At 30.5% G+C, this 15,921-nt stretch overlaps 2 protein-coding genes across 3 annotated transcripts; one reads left to right on the forward strand and one right to left on the reverse strand.

The window, feature by feature from the left end:
• Positions 1 to 212: 212 nt before the first annotated feature.
• LOC102596197 (protein FLX-like 2) lies at positions 213 to 6,739 on the reverse strand. 2 transcript variants are annotated; one of them, XM_006365584.2, is made up of 5 exons: positions 6,433 to 6,739; positions 4,649 to 5,231; positions 3,179 to 3,324; positions 2,984 to 3,084; positions 213 to 1,021 (listed from the first exon to the last, which is right to left on the reverse strand). In XM_006365584.2, exons 2-5 carry the CDS (start codon positions 5,209 to 5,211, stop codon positions 473 to 475), a joined length of 1,359 nt encoding a protein of 452 aa, XP_006365646.1. In that variant the 5' UTR covers positions 5,212 to 5,231; positions 6,433 to 6,739; the 3' UTR covers positions 213 to 472. The 2 variants fall into 2 exon arrangements, with proteins under 2 accessions (XP_006365646.1, XP_015160018.1); XM_015304532.1 differs by lacking the exon at positions 6,433 to 6,739 and adding an exon at positions 5,450 to 5,587.
• Positions 6,740 to 11,942: 5,203 nt separating this feature from the next.
• LOC102596527 (stress-induced protein KIN2-like) lies at positions 11,943 to 13,845 on the forward strand. Its single transcript, XM_006365585.1, has 3 exons — positions 11,943 to 11,999; positions 13,547 to 13,615; positions 13,771 to 13,845. Exons 1-3 carry the CDS (start codon positions 11,943 to 11,945, stop codon positions 13,843 to 13,845), a joined length of 201 nt encoding a protein of 66 aa, XP_006365647.1.
• Positions 13,846 to 15,921: the final 2,076 nt, after the last annotated feature.

Below are 15,921 nucleotides of genomic sequence, written 5' to 3' on the forward strand. Positions count from 1 at the left end.
TGGGAAAAAAAAAAAAAAAAAAAAAAAAAACAATTTTCTGAACTAAACTCTCAGGACAGTAGTAAGTAGTAACAAACACACGTACTGCAATGCCTAAGAGAATGTACTAGGCACATTAAAAGATGGTTCGACAAGAGCTTCCATTTTCGATGCAGACTTGATGAGGCTCACACCATCAACTTCTATGAACTTTTTCATCAAGTAAAACGACCTCAATTTAGATGGTACTAGATAATATTTCCAAATGTGCGATATGAATTCTTAAGAGACTCCTAAAAGAAACATCAAATATAGTTAACTTGAACCTACAACGCAGCTCATCAAGAAGCAAGATTTCCTTCGTTTACATTAACCAGCATCAAGTCACTTGATGCAGTGAATTGATCTTTAGGGAGACTGATAATAGTAAAATTGGAGTGAATGCACGAGATGATAATATTCCTCAAGAAATAACACAAAACTGGAGCTGGAATCATCTACGTGCTGGATTTCCACCTTGTGCTGATGCATCATATCCAGGACCAACATGACCAGGTGAGGGAGCTGCCCCAGGAGGAGCATTTCCTGTAGCTGCTACCTGTCCTTGAGTTGCAACACCGGCTTTGGATGATGCGTCATAGTTAGAGGCCTTGGTAGGATCATAATTGGCTCCCCTTTGCACGTCATAACCAGATCCTCTCTGAGCATCATAAACAGGTGCCCCATATGCATCATAGCCAGGTCCTCTGTAAGCTTCATAACCCGCTGTCCTCTGAGCATCATAACCATGCCCCCTCTGAGCTTCATAAGCTGCTAAACCAGATCCTCTTTGTGCATCATAGCCAGGACCACTTGATCCCATTTGTGCTTCATAACCATGTCCAGCGGGGACTCTAATTCCCCTTTGTGCATCATAACCAGGTATATTTGATGCATCATAAGGAGGCCTGTTTGACGGAGGCACAGACTGAGCTCCAACTTGTGGAGAGGTAACAGCAGGAACTCCTCCAACATTAGTCCCTGTTGGTACGGAGCCTCTACCCTGCCATGTAAAATGTAGAGATAAGGTCAGCTTTTGGCACTTGCCACAAATAATAACAAAGGAGAACATTCATCTTATCCAGAATTTGGACAGGAGACACAGTTCCTGTGAAACAAGAAACTTCAATCTCTCTTTTAATATTTGACTAGTTTTTGGGTATGCGCTTTGCACATTGTACCTGTTAATGAATACATAATTTAAGAAATTATATAAATATTAGTACTAAATAATGTGGTTTTGAGTTATGCAAAAAAGTAAGTCCCTGAAAATTATAAATGTTTATTCCATTCAGCTAGTAGCTCAATACAAGAATAAATCCTGCTCCACATTAGTCCACAAAAGGCTTATTGTGATTTCTAAGAGACTTCTACAGAATATCTTATGAAAGTTGTTATCTCTCAATTCGACACTGAGAACAAATGAGTAACAGAAAAAATCTTCAAAACTTTGTGCAATTACACAAATTGAGAATTTGAAACTTTTGGTCTTTTACGGATTTGGGAATGAAAAGACTAAAACCTATAGCTTATAGAGCAAAATATAAGTGACAAATGTAAAATTTAAATTAAATAATATTGAGTTAATATTATAGAGACCTCAACGAATAGAAAAATATAGAGACCAGTCATTTGTTGTAATGAATCAAAAAGAAAGAAAGAAAATTAATTTAGACTACATTTTGTATCATTGTTGCTCCAAGTTTACAGTTTTACAATTTGATTCTTAATACCATACATGAACTATTTCTGATTTCTTTCACCTTTATGGAGACAAATTTACGTCCTTTAAGAGTTTCATCAACTTGAAAAATAAGTGTGAGTTTTTGGAGTTGGATGAACTTTGTTCCAAGGAATATATTTTTAGGTCTTCTTCTGTGTACAACTCGCTTAGATGTGGATTTAATCCCTTTCAAGGTAGCAATACTCATTTGCCATGATTCGTTTAGTTAACAGTAAATGTAATTCAAATGGTGAAATTTCAACTGATCTTGGAATCCTAAATATTAGGACTAAATGTGTAGTTCAAATAAGAAAAAGATTTAATAACGAAAATGTTAGTTGATTTCAAATTCCTGAACATTAGAAAATTATTAAATTACAATTCTGTCTAATAGGAAATCTAGTTGTAAAGGGTAAAAAAGGTGAACGACATTTTGCTAAGGTGTTCTGTGCTTTAATGATAATATTATGGATAAAGCGACTTCAATTCCTCTTATGCACTTATTTTGTAGTTCATGCTATTGGACTTCAAATAACTGAACCATACATTTCTGCTCAGCCAAATAAGTTGGGCAAAAGAATGAATACAATAGAAAGTTTTGAGTTACACTATTTGGTTAAGAGGTAGCTCTAGTCTTCGAGATAACAATCAAATGAGTTATCGCAGAGATCTGGATTATCTTTCTAAAGGCTTAACGTGGTTTCAAGAAACGTCAAAGTGCTTTTATTGGAAAACTTCCTTTGAACTCTACATCAATCAAATTTAGATGGCTAGCCTGACAACCAAATAAACTAGTTGATTAGGAATAATAAATGTTCAAATGGAAAAGGAAATTCTAATCTAAAATATCCATGAGTGATGAATCCACAGCAATTATTTAGGCACTTATCAGAAGAGTTACCAATGTTAGAGGAAAGGTTCACCCGGGAATTAAGAGTCAAAATCCATGTAGGTAAACTAAGTACTCAAATTTCACTTCACAATTACTCCCCTTCTTTTGTTTTGTTTTTCCCCTGTTCTCCCATTCTTTGTATCTTCAAACTTATAGTTTTTCTCAAAAAGAGAACACAAAGATCACACGCATAGTACCAATATCTACCAGCTCAATTTTGACGAATATAATTTAGAGAACTTGAAGCATAAAAAGGTAGCATTTAAAACCACATAAAACTTTTCAATTTCCTCAATTCAGAGGGATTCATTGTAGAACTAACGAATACATGAAGAATAACAGATTAAAACCTGATAAATTCCATAGCCATCTGCATAGATGTTTTGCCCAGTAGCATAATTATTAGTGGCATCATTCTCATTGTATCCAGTTGAACCACCATAAGGTCCACCTACATATAAATTACAACAAATGTAATACTAAAATTTTCAGCAACTACTATGGCCATTACAAAAAAAAGAGAAGTGATTAAACAGATGTGCTACCTGTTTGTCTGTCAGAGTTGGAAGTGTTCGTTAACTCTGCCCTAAGCTTTTCCACCTCTCTGGACATAGTCATGTAGTTCTTCTCCATCACTTGAAGAGATTCAAGATGATCACTGTATAACTTCCTCTCAAACTCATAGGTAGTCCTGTCAACCGATTTACAGGAAACCAAACATCGTTAACAAGAAGTTAGCACTCATTGAAAAGCCTTACCAAACATTACTTCCTCTCTCCTCTCCAATGCTTATAAGCTATGAGTATGACATCCTTGAAGTGTTTCCTTAATGATTTAACCTCAAATACCTACTATAAATTCAAAATGAACTAGCCCACATACTGAGTAAAATCCTTTAAAATCAAATACGTGTAGCGACCACTACAGTGAGAGATCTGCACAATTTCTCCATATATCCATTTGATTCTACAGTCTACAGATACTCGTCTCATCGTGATTTGTTTGTCACTTCTTTCAACTGGAACAATTCTATTCCAATTTAGTGGAGGGAATCTTATCCATGATTATGATGTGGGCTTGGTAAGAGGAAAAACCTATGGGTAAATCAGAACCATGATCCGTTGAGGGAAACTAATATTAGAACCAATTCACAGCACAAGTGGATAAAATTGCTCATATTAGCTTTGGGGCTGAAAATAGAAGGTGCAAATCTAGCAAGCCATATCACAACGGGCTGGATAGGAGGAGTGAAGCAGGTCATGGGAGAGAGAGCAATTATCCATTGTATATAATGTTTATGTACTCCTTCCGTTCCAATTTGTTTGTCTTAGTTACTATTTCTATTTGGACAATCAAAGAATTTTTTCTTTGACCACATTTTTTTCAAATATTTTGAATTATTAGCTATTGCGACTTATAGTACATTTTATGTAGTTTCTAATATGTAAGTTTTATTTCAAAAGAATTGAAGATTCTATGTCCGAATTCACACCGAAAATTAGTTAGTTTGACCCTTGTACTCCGAATCAAGCCAACCAAATTGAAATGGAGGGAGTAATTCAGAAGCACTGTCTTAGTGACTAGCTGTTTTTATCTATAATATCACAACTTACCAGTTTCAAGAAAATATATACAAGTTCACAACTAATAGACAGAAAATGGACAGCTTTAGATGTTTTTAAAAAAAAAAATGGAAGTCCCTAAATCAACCTGCATATTAATTGGAAGTTGCTAATCTTTAAAGATATTTAGACCCAGAAGAGAGTCATAGAGCATTACTTTTGAAAAAAGACACATACTAATACAACTATATACATTGTTGAATTTTCGAAGGAAGTAACCATTGGTGTACACTAAAAGGTTTCTAAAGGAGAGTGTACTATGAATGTATCTTAGCACAAAGGGTAACTTTTCCTTTCAGGTTCTGAGCATCCATTACTCTAATTACGTCAGAAGACCCTTTCTTGTTAAGTTGCATTTCATCCCAATAAAAAAGAGAGTTACCAGAGAATTACCGGCACTGCTGATACTCCTTTTTTAGGCTCTCCAAATCAGCCAGCAAACGAGGAATATGTAGCACATCAGTGTGAGCCCTTTGAAGATCCTGAGTCAGCATTTGTATTTTAGCAACAAGTTCCTGCCTTGCTGCAAACAAAGTGCGAGCTTCCCCTTGTGCTTGCGGCAATTCTTTTTTGATAGATTCGGTAGCTTGAAGTTCAGCCTCTATCCTAGAAATTTTATCGTTAAGGCCTTTAGTCTCTTGTTCCCTGTTGGCCTTGACTGCTTCTATCTGAACATGCAACATTTGTAGCTCATGTTGTGCAGCAGCTAAATCTCGCCTCAAAGTTACATGGGTGGCAGCAAGCCTCTGATTTTCTGTAGTAAGTTTTTGCATCTCAAGATGTTGTGCGCCAATCTTATGTTCCAAAATCTCTGGAGGAGGTAGCCTGTCAAAAGGAGGGAAATCACCTGGTGGTGGGTTGTGCATAGGAGGACCAAAAGAATCAGGATACATCATGCCGGGTCCAGGAGGTGGACGCCTAATGTTGGGAGGTGGCCCTCGACCTTTGCTTCCCATTGAGAGATTGTACCAGGAACCTGTAAACAAGAAGTACAATTACTTAACATATAGAAGGCATCCAAAAGAGTACCTCAAAAAAAATCAAGAAACATAAAACTTGTTTCACAGGATACGTTGGAGATGATAGAATGCAGCAAAAGAGAAGTAGCATTGCCACATGGTTTCAAAGAAAAAAAATGATGGAGCACTTGGAATCGAAAGTTCCTCTAGGGATTGACATTGCATTTGTTCTTACTTTTTTCAAAATCAAGTAGCTTTTGCCCCTCCATTTTCTGACCTATTAGCAGATCAAAAACTCAAACGCCAAAATCCCAATAGTCAAAATGCTACATCCCCTTCACTTCAAAAGGCCAAGCGGACAATTCTCCGAGTCAAATTATTACATTCCTATGACTTAAGAAAATTATGCCACAAAATCATATGCAACTTTGATTTCTCATAAACCTTTCCTATTTCCAGGAGAAAACCAGCTTTATACCTCCAAGTTTCATAGTATATAAGGCAGAGGACAATTAGTTCAATCAACCATCCAAAGATACTCCACTATTCAAAGACATTAAGGAACCTTGGATGTGAATAGCAAAACACAACATCCCAAGTTGTCAGATTGATAAGCATTGCTTTCATACAAGACAACTAACTCAACCACAGTCCTTACACTTCCTTGATAATTTGTTCATGAAAATAACCAAAATAACCTTAATGTATGGGGATACTTTATTTTGGTCCTTAATGTATCACTCTTAACAGATATTCTCAATAACCTGTAAAGACTATTCACTGTCAAAAACACTCATCAAAACTGAAGCTAATGAAATTACTCAAAATATCCAAGCTTTTGTCAATAAACCCCATGCCCTAATTTTGTAGAGAACCTCTATCTTCATGTCTTTCCCTTGATTACCAAAAAAACACACTTCGCTGTATCAATGAGTCCACCAGAACACACTCAAATGCACCTGATTTTTCACCCAAATGTATCCCCAAATGCACCAGATTTTTTTACTTTAACAAAGGCATCAATGAGTGCAGCATAATTCACAATTCAAATGGCACCAGACAGCTAATAATGGTAAATGATAACTACAACCAAACTTTTCAATAGCTAAACGAAACATAACTGGATAACCAAATTAACATAATACACCAAAAAGTTGTACAATTACATAAAACCAAAGATTGTCCAATAATAAGGGTTGAGGATCAGCATTAGATTACCTTTGAACAAATTGAACTTGCTTCAATTAGGGCTTCACCTTCCCTTTCGAATCGGAACAATCTAAACAATTGGGGATTTTGGAGTGCTAAGAGAGAAGAAAAACGAATAAGTTCGATAGAAATCTCGAAGAAACGAAGAAGATAAAGCTACAGTTAGCTAAGCTCAGAGAAGAACTAGGGCTAACTGAGAATTTATTTTCATCGATTTGCCTCTGAAAGGGCGAACCAGGGACTAAACTGGAATAAGAACAACTTCAAATAATAAAGCTTAATTCCACGGTGCAACCCCGCAAAGACTTTGTAAGGCTGCTTATTTGACCGATCGGATCGATAATTATGCTTAACGGCTTGATTTATTGGATATTGGATATTGGATTTTAAATATACTAATTTGTTAGTCAATCAATAGATTATCGATTGGTTGGGTATCAAATAAGTTGATTAGAAATTAACAGACGGTGTATTGACTCCAACATGTTATGCTTCCTTCTTTCATTTTCATTCACCAATATATTGATCTCCCATCAAATAAAATATTTTTTCTAGCCCTACTTGAGCTGGTAATTTAGTACTGTCATAGTGAGACACATGGAAGTCTAAATTTTGAGGGTACGTGCACATAAATATTTACTTAACAAAAATGTAACCGTGATAATTCTTAACGGAATAACGGTTCACCCTATAAAAATAATTGAGGAATTCACGCATGCACCGATAAACAAGTAACTACAAAATTTTAATTTGTTCACCAATTATTAATCCGATGATCCAATATCAATAAACCAATAAGTCAATTTTGCGATTGACTTATCAGTTGCGGTTCGATTTTGAACAACCCTATATTGTATCATTTAGTTCGACTAATTTAGATTCGTGTCAACTGGGGTTCATTTAAGAGTAGTTTTTTTTTATCAAAAAAGTTTTCATACTCACATGTGATTAAAAAAGGAGCACATGTAAGTATTTAAAAATTCTTGAAATTATAAAATCAATTGATTTTATCTCTTTCTTTCGTGCCTTAAGAAATATCCGATGAATTTTATAATTGTGTAATCCGGATAACCCTTGTGTTCTTTTGTAGAGCTTTGGACTCTTCAACTGATTCGGAGTTGCTTGTGTTGTACGATGACGTTGTTGGGTTGTTGTATCCTGGAGGGGACAAGTCAAGAGTGATATTGTTGGATCGGTGTAGATTATTTGAATCTCTTAAAAGAGAGCGAAATATCCCCACCTCATCCTAAAGATTTAACTTATTCATTTTTGTTCATTTTATTTCAGCTGTAATTCATTGTGCCAGTGGTATATTACACCAACACACATTATCTTAAAATCTTGAATCATAGAATTGGAACTACGGAATAATTTTGAATTTTCAATTATTATTTATTAAATTGTTCTTGGTTGAAATTAAATGAAATTAAGTTTGAGATTGATGCATTTTCTCTTCATTCGGTACTGTTTATTTTTTGTACGCATAAAAAGAGAAAAAAAATAAACTTATTGAATTGATTTATTTTAAGTGTTTTAAAGTCAAAGTAGTATTTAAGCACAAAAAAAAAAACTAAACGAAAATAAGAAGAGGAGAAGCGACAATGTCATTATGCTCTCTAAACTAAATTTATTTTTAGTAATAGCTAATTTGATCAACTTCTAAAATTTGCTTACTTTGAAAAATATAGTTCTTTAGAAATATTTTTTGAAAAAAGTATTAATTTTCTTTTTGGGAATAGTTTACGTTTGGCTAATTAATTTTTTTTTAAAAAATAAATAAATAAATACTAGAACAGTAATTTATGTTTGGCAAACATCCTAAAAGTGTTTTTGAGGAAAAATTAATATTTTTAGCTATTGAAAAATAAATTTTACGGAGTATTATTCAAAAACACTTATTTTCTCTCTAGAAACTTAAAGAAACACTTCAATAATAAAATATTTATTATCATCATCCAAAAAGTGGATGCTACTGCACTTTTCCTGGCCTTATTAAACAAGTCAAGGCAATCAAATGGATCTCAATTCTTTTTTATTTCATATATATTCGGATAAAGTTATTATTTATTATCATTTTTAGTGGTACAATTATTATGGGAATTTAAGAGATTGTGATTTATCGCTTTTATTTATTACATAAGAGAGAGTTTTAAGTTGAAGTAAATTCGTATATTTATTGATGTGTCTACTTCAGCAAGGGTAATTTTGACCAAAAAATAAAAATTATTATAATTATTACTTTAATTTTATTAGTGTGCAATTTTTTCGAAATTATGAGATTCATTTTAACTATCTTTAGTTATAGCATTATTTTAAATATCAGTAAAAGATCAATGATCGATAATGAAAAATATTTTAATTATGGTCATCTCAATAGACCTCTACGTGCAAAAAATATGAGATGATTTACTACCACACAAGTATGTATTATAATTTATTGCAAAGAAAAAAATCAAATTCATTTAATCAATACCACTTAAAATTGATAAATATTTATCAGGTAATATTTTACACTTAACGATATGATTTCATATATTTTAACTAATACCTTTAAAAAATAAATTAGTGAACAAATATTAGGCTCGTGCATAGCGCATAATTTCCGTAACTAGTAATACAATAAAACCTCTATAAATTAATATACGTGGGAGCATGAAATTTTATTATTTTATAGAGATATTATTTAATCGATAAATTAATATTTATTAATTTAAAGAATGGTTTGAGATTTTAATAAAGGTTAATTTTGATTATATCAAAATCATTGTATCTTACTAATTTATGCATCATATTTATTGATTTCACATAAAAAAATAATTATACATAAAGTACAACGAATACATCAAAATCATTGTATCTTTACTAATTTCAACCTTGTGATGCTGGGATAATAAGAGCTTTCAAGATGCATTATCGAATAGATTTTATCGTAGGATATTGGAAGGCTATGAAGTGGGACAAACTGATTCAGCAAAGATTAATGTTTTGGATGCTTTCAATTTTGCAATCCCTGTTTGGACAACAAATGTTTAGAAAGAGACAATAACAAATAGTTTTCGACATTGCAAAATTTGTTCGGGGGATGCAATCTCAGAGAATTTGAATGAAACTACTTGTGAAAACGTCATTCATGAACTTGAGGTCATGATTAATGATCTCGGTTACCACAATAAAATGGATGTCAATAACCTATTGGATTATCTGGGTGAAAGTGATACATGTTCATAGGTCCAGAGCTTAGAAGAAATAGTGGATACCATCGGAAAAAGCAATGTTGATGATGAAGTTGAAGATGATACTATACCTTAAGAACCATTTACGCGTAAGGAAACTCTTATCGCATCTAGAACTCTTCACAATTTTATAGTGCAGTTCGAAAAGACAACACCGGAGATCTTGAATGCAATAAGAAAAGTTAGAGATGAGCTTCAACTAGATTTAAATTTTAAGAAAAAATAGAACACAATAGAATCATATTTCACTAAATTGTCTTAGATGTATTTGTACTTTTAAAGAATTATTAATTTATGATATTAATGGGACCATATATTTATATAGGGGGTCTTCTGAAAATATATTATCTTATTATCTTATCGAAATTGGTGATTTTTTCCATTGGTCCAAGTCGGGACTAGAGAAAAATATTATTTTAAAGAGATTATTAATTTATCGAGTATTAGTTTATAGAGGTTTTACTGTAGTTAAAAATTGTGTTTAGATGGAGTTATTATCTATTATCGGCTTCAATGATATAATCATTTAGAGAATTTAAAAGGTAGTGATTTATCGTGAGGCGGATACTTCTAATTGAAATAAAGTCAACTTTTGCAAAAGTAATCTTGTGATGGACAACATAAAAATTAAATGCAACAAATTAGCTTTAAAATAGTTTTTGTTTTAAAAAAAAAAAAAAAATTGGGAATAGGAAAATTAAAATGAAAGGAAATTATAAGATGAGTAATAAATCCATCCTAACAAAATAAAAATCCGATAGCAATCAATTGAACTACTAAGACTTCTCTAGTTCTAAAATATTCACATTAACTTTAACAATTTTTATGAAATTTGGATTGGTGGAAGGAAAACCCTAGCATAATGTTCTGAGGTTTGAAATGATACAAGAAATTTTTCAGATAATATCTTAAAAACTCGATTTCTCCTCTTCAATTTATTATTAAAAAAGGGAGTCCAGAGCCTAAAGGGCAAAATAATTTGACAAAAATTCCAAAAGGGCACATCAAATTTTTTTCTAACCAAAAGGGAAAAATCGCTACTTGTTTGACGCTGTTAACAGATCAAAATCGCTGCCCTATCAGCGATTTTGTCCAACTTTTTTTTTCTTCAGAAAATTGCTGCCCGTGCAACATTTTTGCAATTTTTTTCTAAATAATCATAGATAAAAAGAAAACCGCATCAACGATTCCCTGCACTAATTAGCTAAGCACGAATATGCCTATCTTTATTCAGAAATCAATGCTCTAAAACTTACGTTTAAGAACACCATATATCCAATCATACTCTTTTTAAGCTCAAGTACTCAACTCAAAATTCATATATAGTATCTAATATGATCGAACAATCAAATAATTAAACATAAGATGAATACGTAACCACATTGTGAAATAATATTAAAAATCAACATTCATGTTGGCATTCCATAACTCCATAAAATAATAAACAAAGACGTCACGATAGAAATCAAAACTCATAAAAATTTCAGCTAGATAGAATTCAATACTTTCAATTATGTAAAAGAACACCAAATCACAAGTATTCACAAAATCAGCAAGACAATCAAGTCTTAATTTTTAATCCCCACAAATTAATTCATTTATCACAAATTTACCTCAAATTTGTTGCAAGTCAAAAGACCTAATTACTTCACATATCCTTCATAACTACGTGTCCTCACCAATAAATGAAAGTAGCATTACAAAATAATTTTGGTGTTGAATATTCAGAATAGTACTTAAGTTGCGATAATGCCTAACCCTCAATCTGTTATGTGACCCTACAAGACGTATAAGTACCTAATTCACTATTCAAAAGACATAAACAAGCCAGAATATGAAAATAGACAATAAAATAATATAAGTTTGAAAGCCCAATAGTATATTTTTTTTATTTTTTTTACCAAACTAAACTAAATTCAAACAATTATCAATTTGTTTAGTTGATTTATTTCAATTTTTTTATTTGAATCGATTTTTCACCAAATTATGCACACCCTTACCCAAAAGAATGAGAAGCTATTTAAAACATTTCTTATAAGTCAGGTATTGGAAATTTTCATACAATATTAATTTAGCCACTCAAGAAATTACTAGCAAGATGCAACTTCCCCCTAGTTTTGAGGGCCGTTGAATCATATTTTAATGTGACCCAAACATTTTCAACCTATAAATTTACAGGTGTCAAACACTAAATGAATTTCGTCAGCTATAATTACAACTTCTTAAACAAAAACGTATCAAACCAAATCAAATATTATCATTTTTCAAAAGAAAATTAAACTAAATATGGATAATTCTCAGAACATTAGTTACCAAGCTGGCCAGGCTAAGGGCCAAGCTCAGGTCAGCATTATCACTCTTCCTGCATCTCCTCCCTTTATCTACATAACGCCATTATAATGATTTTTTTTCCCAAACAATATATTTTATCTGTTATAATATGTTACTTATCACTTATCGTAGGATGTACACTATTCTTTATTACTAGAGAGATCGAGTTACATGTATTTATCATTTTATGTGAACTGATTATATGTAAATTTTTGTTACATATATTGTTAGTGCATAAAATTTAAATCATAAAGATTTAAGATAAAACACTCAGGGGCCGTTTGGTTACTGGTTAAGGTTATGCATGTATTAGTTATACAGGGTTTAGTTATGCAGGGTTTAATTATGCAGGTATTAGTTATTCAGGGTTTAGTTATGCATGTATTAATTATACATGTATAAGTTATGTAGGTATTATTTAGTTATGTAGAGATCACAATACATAAATTATTAACTATTAAATATTGAATTTAATATGTGTATATATATATATATATATTATTACAAATAAATAAGTAAGCAAATAGTATAAGTTCTCCCATTTTTTGAATATAAAGTAAAGAAAAAAAAATCCCCTCTATACTTAGTTGGGACCGTTATTTTTTCAGTTTTTTTTTTTTAATGTTTATAACTTATAAAAATAAAATATGATTAATATATTTCAAGTACATTATAATATCCTATTTTATATAATGTAAATATAAATATAAATATTCTATTAATATGTTGTATATATTGTTATACATTTTAATATACCAAATATATGAATTATGTATAAATTCACATCCTAAACAAAATAATAATACATGCTAATTAAATAAGTGAAATATATTTAATAATATATAACCTTAATATATATGATAAACATATGTGCCAGCAAAATATATACAATTAAATTTGTAATATTAATAAAATATTACATTCGGATTTCAAATGAAAACAGGAAAAAAAAGTTATTCGTGAATTAAAAAAAAAGTAAGGAAAATAGTATAGTTAGGTAAAGTTTTCAATAAAAAAATTAAAAATAAATCAATAGAGGTAAATGTGTAATTTATTATTTTAATATATGTATAGGTAATACCTACATAACTTATTCCACCTTCTACCCTGCATAACTTATACATAGATTCCCTCATAAGTTATGTGGTATTAATTATGTAGGACTACAAAAAACACAACCAAACACCGCATAAAATTAATACATGAATAACTTTTATACAACATTTTGAATCCTACTAACCAAACATGGTATAAGTTATATTGATTTTTCCACCTAATACAAAACTTCTACCAAACATAGTAAAACTAATGCAATTATTTATACATGAATAAAATGCAATTTCTACAGTAACCAAATTCCCCTCAAAGTGTAGTGAATTTTTAAATTATTAATCTAATTTAACGTGTGATGACATGTTACTTATCATTTATTTTAGAATACCACTTAGTGCTAGTATTAAATTGAGTTAGCATTTGATTGATCTATTTGTGTATATATTTAAACTATTAGTTATATACATATATATATATATATATATATATATATATATATCTATCAGGAAAAGGGTAATCAGATGATGGAGCAGGCTAGCAATGCTGCACAGTCTGCCAAAGAAACAATGCAACAGGTTTTTGCCATTTTTCATTCATATCTAATTTTTTTTACACATTATTAAATATAATTGAACTCTTACATCTCTCTGTTTTTATTGATTAAGTCATTTGAATTGTGTTTTTAACTTATATACATCAACATCATGTAATTTGTGTATTATTTTTACAGGCGGGACAACAAATAAAGGCCACGGCACAAGGAGCAGCCGATGCAGTTAAAAATGTTACTGGCATGAACAAATAAAAATTTCAATCTAATCACATCTTTGTTCAACATTTAGGCTACCAATTCTACCCCTTTTTAATTTTTCAATTTTGAACCTTTTTATTTTGAATTAGGGGATCAATCAATTAGTAATTAGGTTTAAGTATTATTAAGAAGTTTTATATTTTTTTAATTTCTGTTTGATTGCTAATAATAATGATTGATTCTCTTTAATCTCCCAGCTTAATTTATCACATGAGTTACATTATAATTTTGTCATATATTCTCTTATATTAGAAGCCATAGTTAGGAGTTTTACCTGCTTGTGTCATCGTCATGTTTGCTTGAGCATGAAGGCTTGTAGCTCCTTCTATGCTTTTCTATGTGATTGACACGTGTGACTTGTAAAGAAAATGACCTCAGCTTGTTGAATCGACTTATTTCAAATATTTTAAAACTAAAATAACATTTAAGCGCAAAAAAAAAAAAAAACCTAAAGAGGAATAAGAAGAGGAGAAGCGACAAAGTCATTATGCATTCTTAACTAAAAATATTTTGCAAATTTTTAGTAATAGCCGATATGACCAACTTCTAAAATTTAAAAAAATACCTTTCCAAATATTAAAGCAGTAATTTATGTTTGACAAATATGCTAAAAGTGCTTTTGAGAAAAAGCTAATATTTCTAGCTTTTAAATATATTTTTTTGCTATTATTTAAAGTCACTTATTTTCTCTCTAAAATCTTAAAGGAACACTTCAAAAAAAAGTTAAAAATATTTTTGACTTCTCAAAAACTCTAAAAATAAGCTATTAAGTCTTATAATGATCCAAAAAGTGTATGCATGCTAACCTTATTAAACAAGTCAAGACCATCAAATGGATATCAATTCTTTTTATTTCTTAAAACTCGATATAATAGCTAAAAGTTGTGTTTGAACGAGTTATTATCTATTATTGTGCTTCAATGATATAATCATTAGGAAAATTTAAGAGATGGTGATTTATTCTGAGACGGATACTTCAATGAAAATTCATATATCAATCAATTTAATTACTAGGATTTCCTTCTAAAATAATCACATTTACTTTAGCAAATTTTCTGAAACTTGAAATGGCGCAAAGGAAACTCTAGCATAATGTCTTGAAGTTTGAACCGATACAAGAAAAATTCAAAGAATGTCCTATAAGCCCGATTTCTCCCTTTCAATTTGTTATTAAAAAAATGTTTCTATATCATCATAGATGTATTAAAAAGAAAACCACATTAACGATTCCATGCACTATTTTGCTAAGCACGATTATGTCTATCTTTATTCACAAATCAATTCCCTAATGCTTATTGCTTAGGTTCAAGAACACCCTATATCAAATCATATTGCAATTAAGAATTAATGACCCTTTTCAAGCTGAACTCAAAGTTCATATATAATTATCTAATTATTGATCCAACAATCAAATAATTAAATACAAGATGTGAATAAATACCCACATCGAGAAATTTATCTCTCAAAATAATATTAAAAATCAACATTCATGTTGGCATTTCATAACTCCATAAAATAATGAGCTAAGAAGCTTCTAAGACCATCTCCAATTCAACACCAAATTTTACACCAAATCCTATATTTGGTGTAAAATTTTGGTGTTTTGAGCTCCAACTCACACTAATTTTTACACCAAATTTGGTGTGTGAATAGTGTTACATCAAATTTGGTGCAACACTATTCATCACACTAATTCACTTTTTGAATATTTTAATATTATTTCATTAGACAAATTTTTAATTAAACATTATATAAATTGTATGTTTTAATTAAATCTCTTGTATATTTAATTATTTTTTATGTAATATTTTTATAATATTAATTTTAGATATAAAATTTAGCTTTTTTATAAAATAATTTTTCTATATATGAATTTAAAAAAAATAAAAAATTATGTTAATTCAACTATAAATTACAATTAACCTTCACAAAAATTTAAAATGCAAACATATAAATTTTTAAACAAATAATACAATGTACTTAAAAATAACTGAAAATAATAAACATTCAACAAAGTAGTAATTTTACATACATCAATATTGAAATATAAAATACATAGTTTTGCAATCT

The sequence above is a fragment of the Solanum tuberosum genome, unplaced genomic scaffold (assembly GCF_000226075.1).
Source record: "Solanum tuberosum cultivar DM 1-3 516 R44 unplaced genomic scaffold, SolTub_3.0 scf00574, whole genome shotgun sequence".
In the NCBI taxonomy this organism is placed as follows: domain Eukaryota; kingdom Viridiplantae; phylum Streptophyta; class Magnoliopsida; order Solanales; family Solanaceae; genus Solanum; species Solanum tuberosum.

Coding starts and splice junctions, on each gene's coding strand:
- LOC102596197 (XM_015304532.1), bottom strand. CDS start 5,483: ATGGAGGGGCAAAAGCTACTTGATTTTGAAAAAA. Junction 5,232..5,449: donor GCTACTTGATTTTGAAAAAA/GTAAGAACAAAT, acceptor TCTTGTTTACAG/GTTCCTGGTACAATCTCTCA. Junction 3,325..4,648: donor AAGGAGTATCAGCAGTGCCG/GTAATTCTCTGG, acceptor ATCGGTTGACAG/GACTACCTATGAGTTTGAGA.
- LOC102596527 (XM_006365585.1), top strand. CDS start 11,943: ATGGATAATTCTCAGAACATTAGTTACCAAGCTGGCCAGGCTAAGGGC. Junction 12,000..13,546: donor AGGCTAAGGGCCAAGCTCAG/GTCAGCATTATC, acceptor TATATCTATCAG/GAAAAGGGTAATCAGATGAT. Junction 13,616..13,770: donor CCAAAGAAACAATGCAACAG/GTTTTTGCCATT, acceptor TTATTTTTACAG/GCGGGACAACAAATAAAGGC.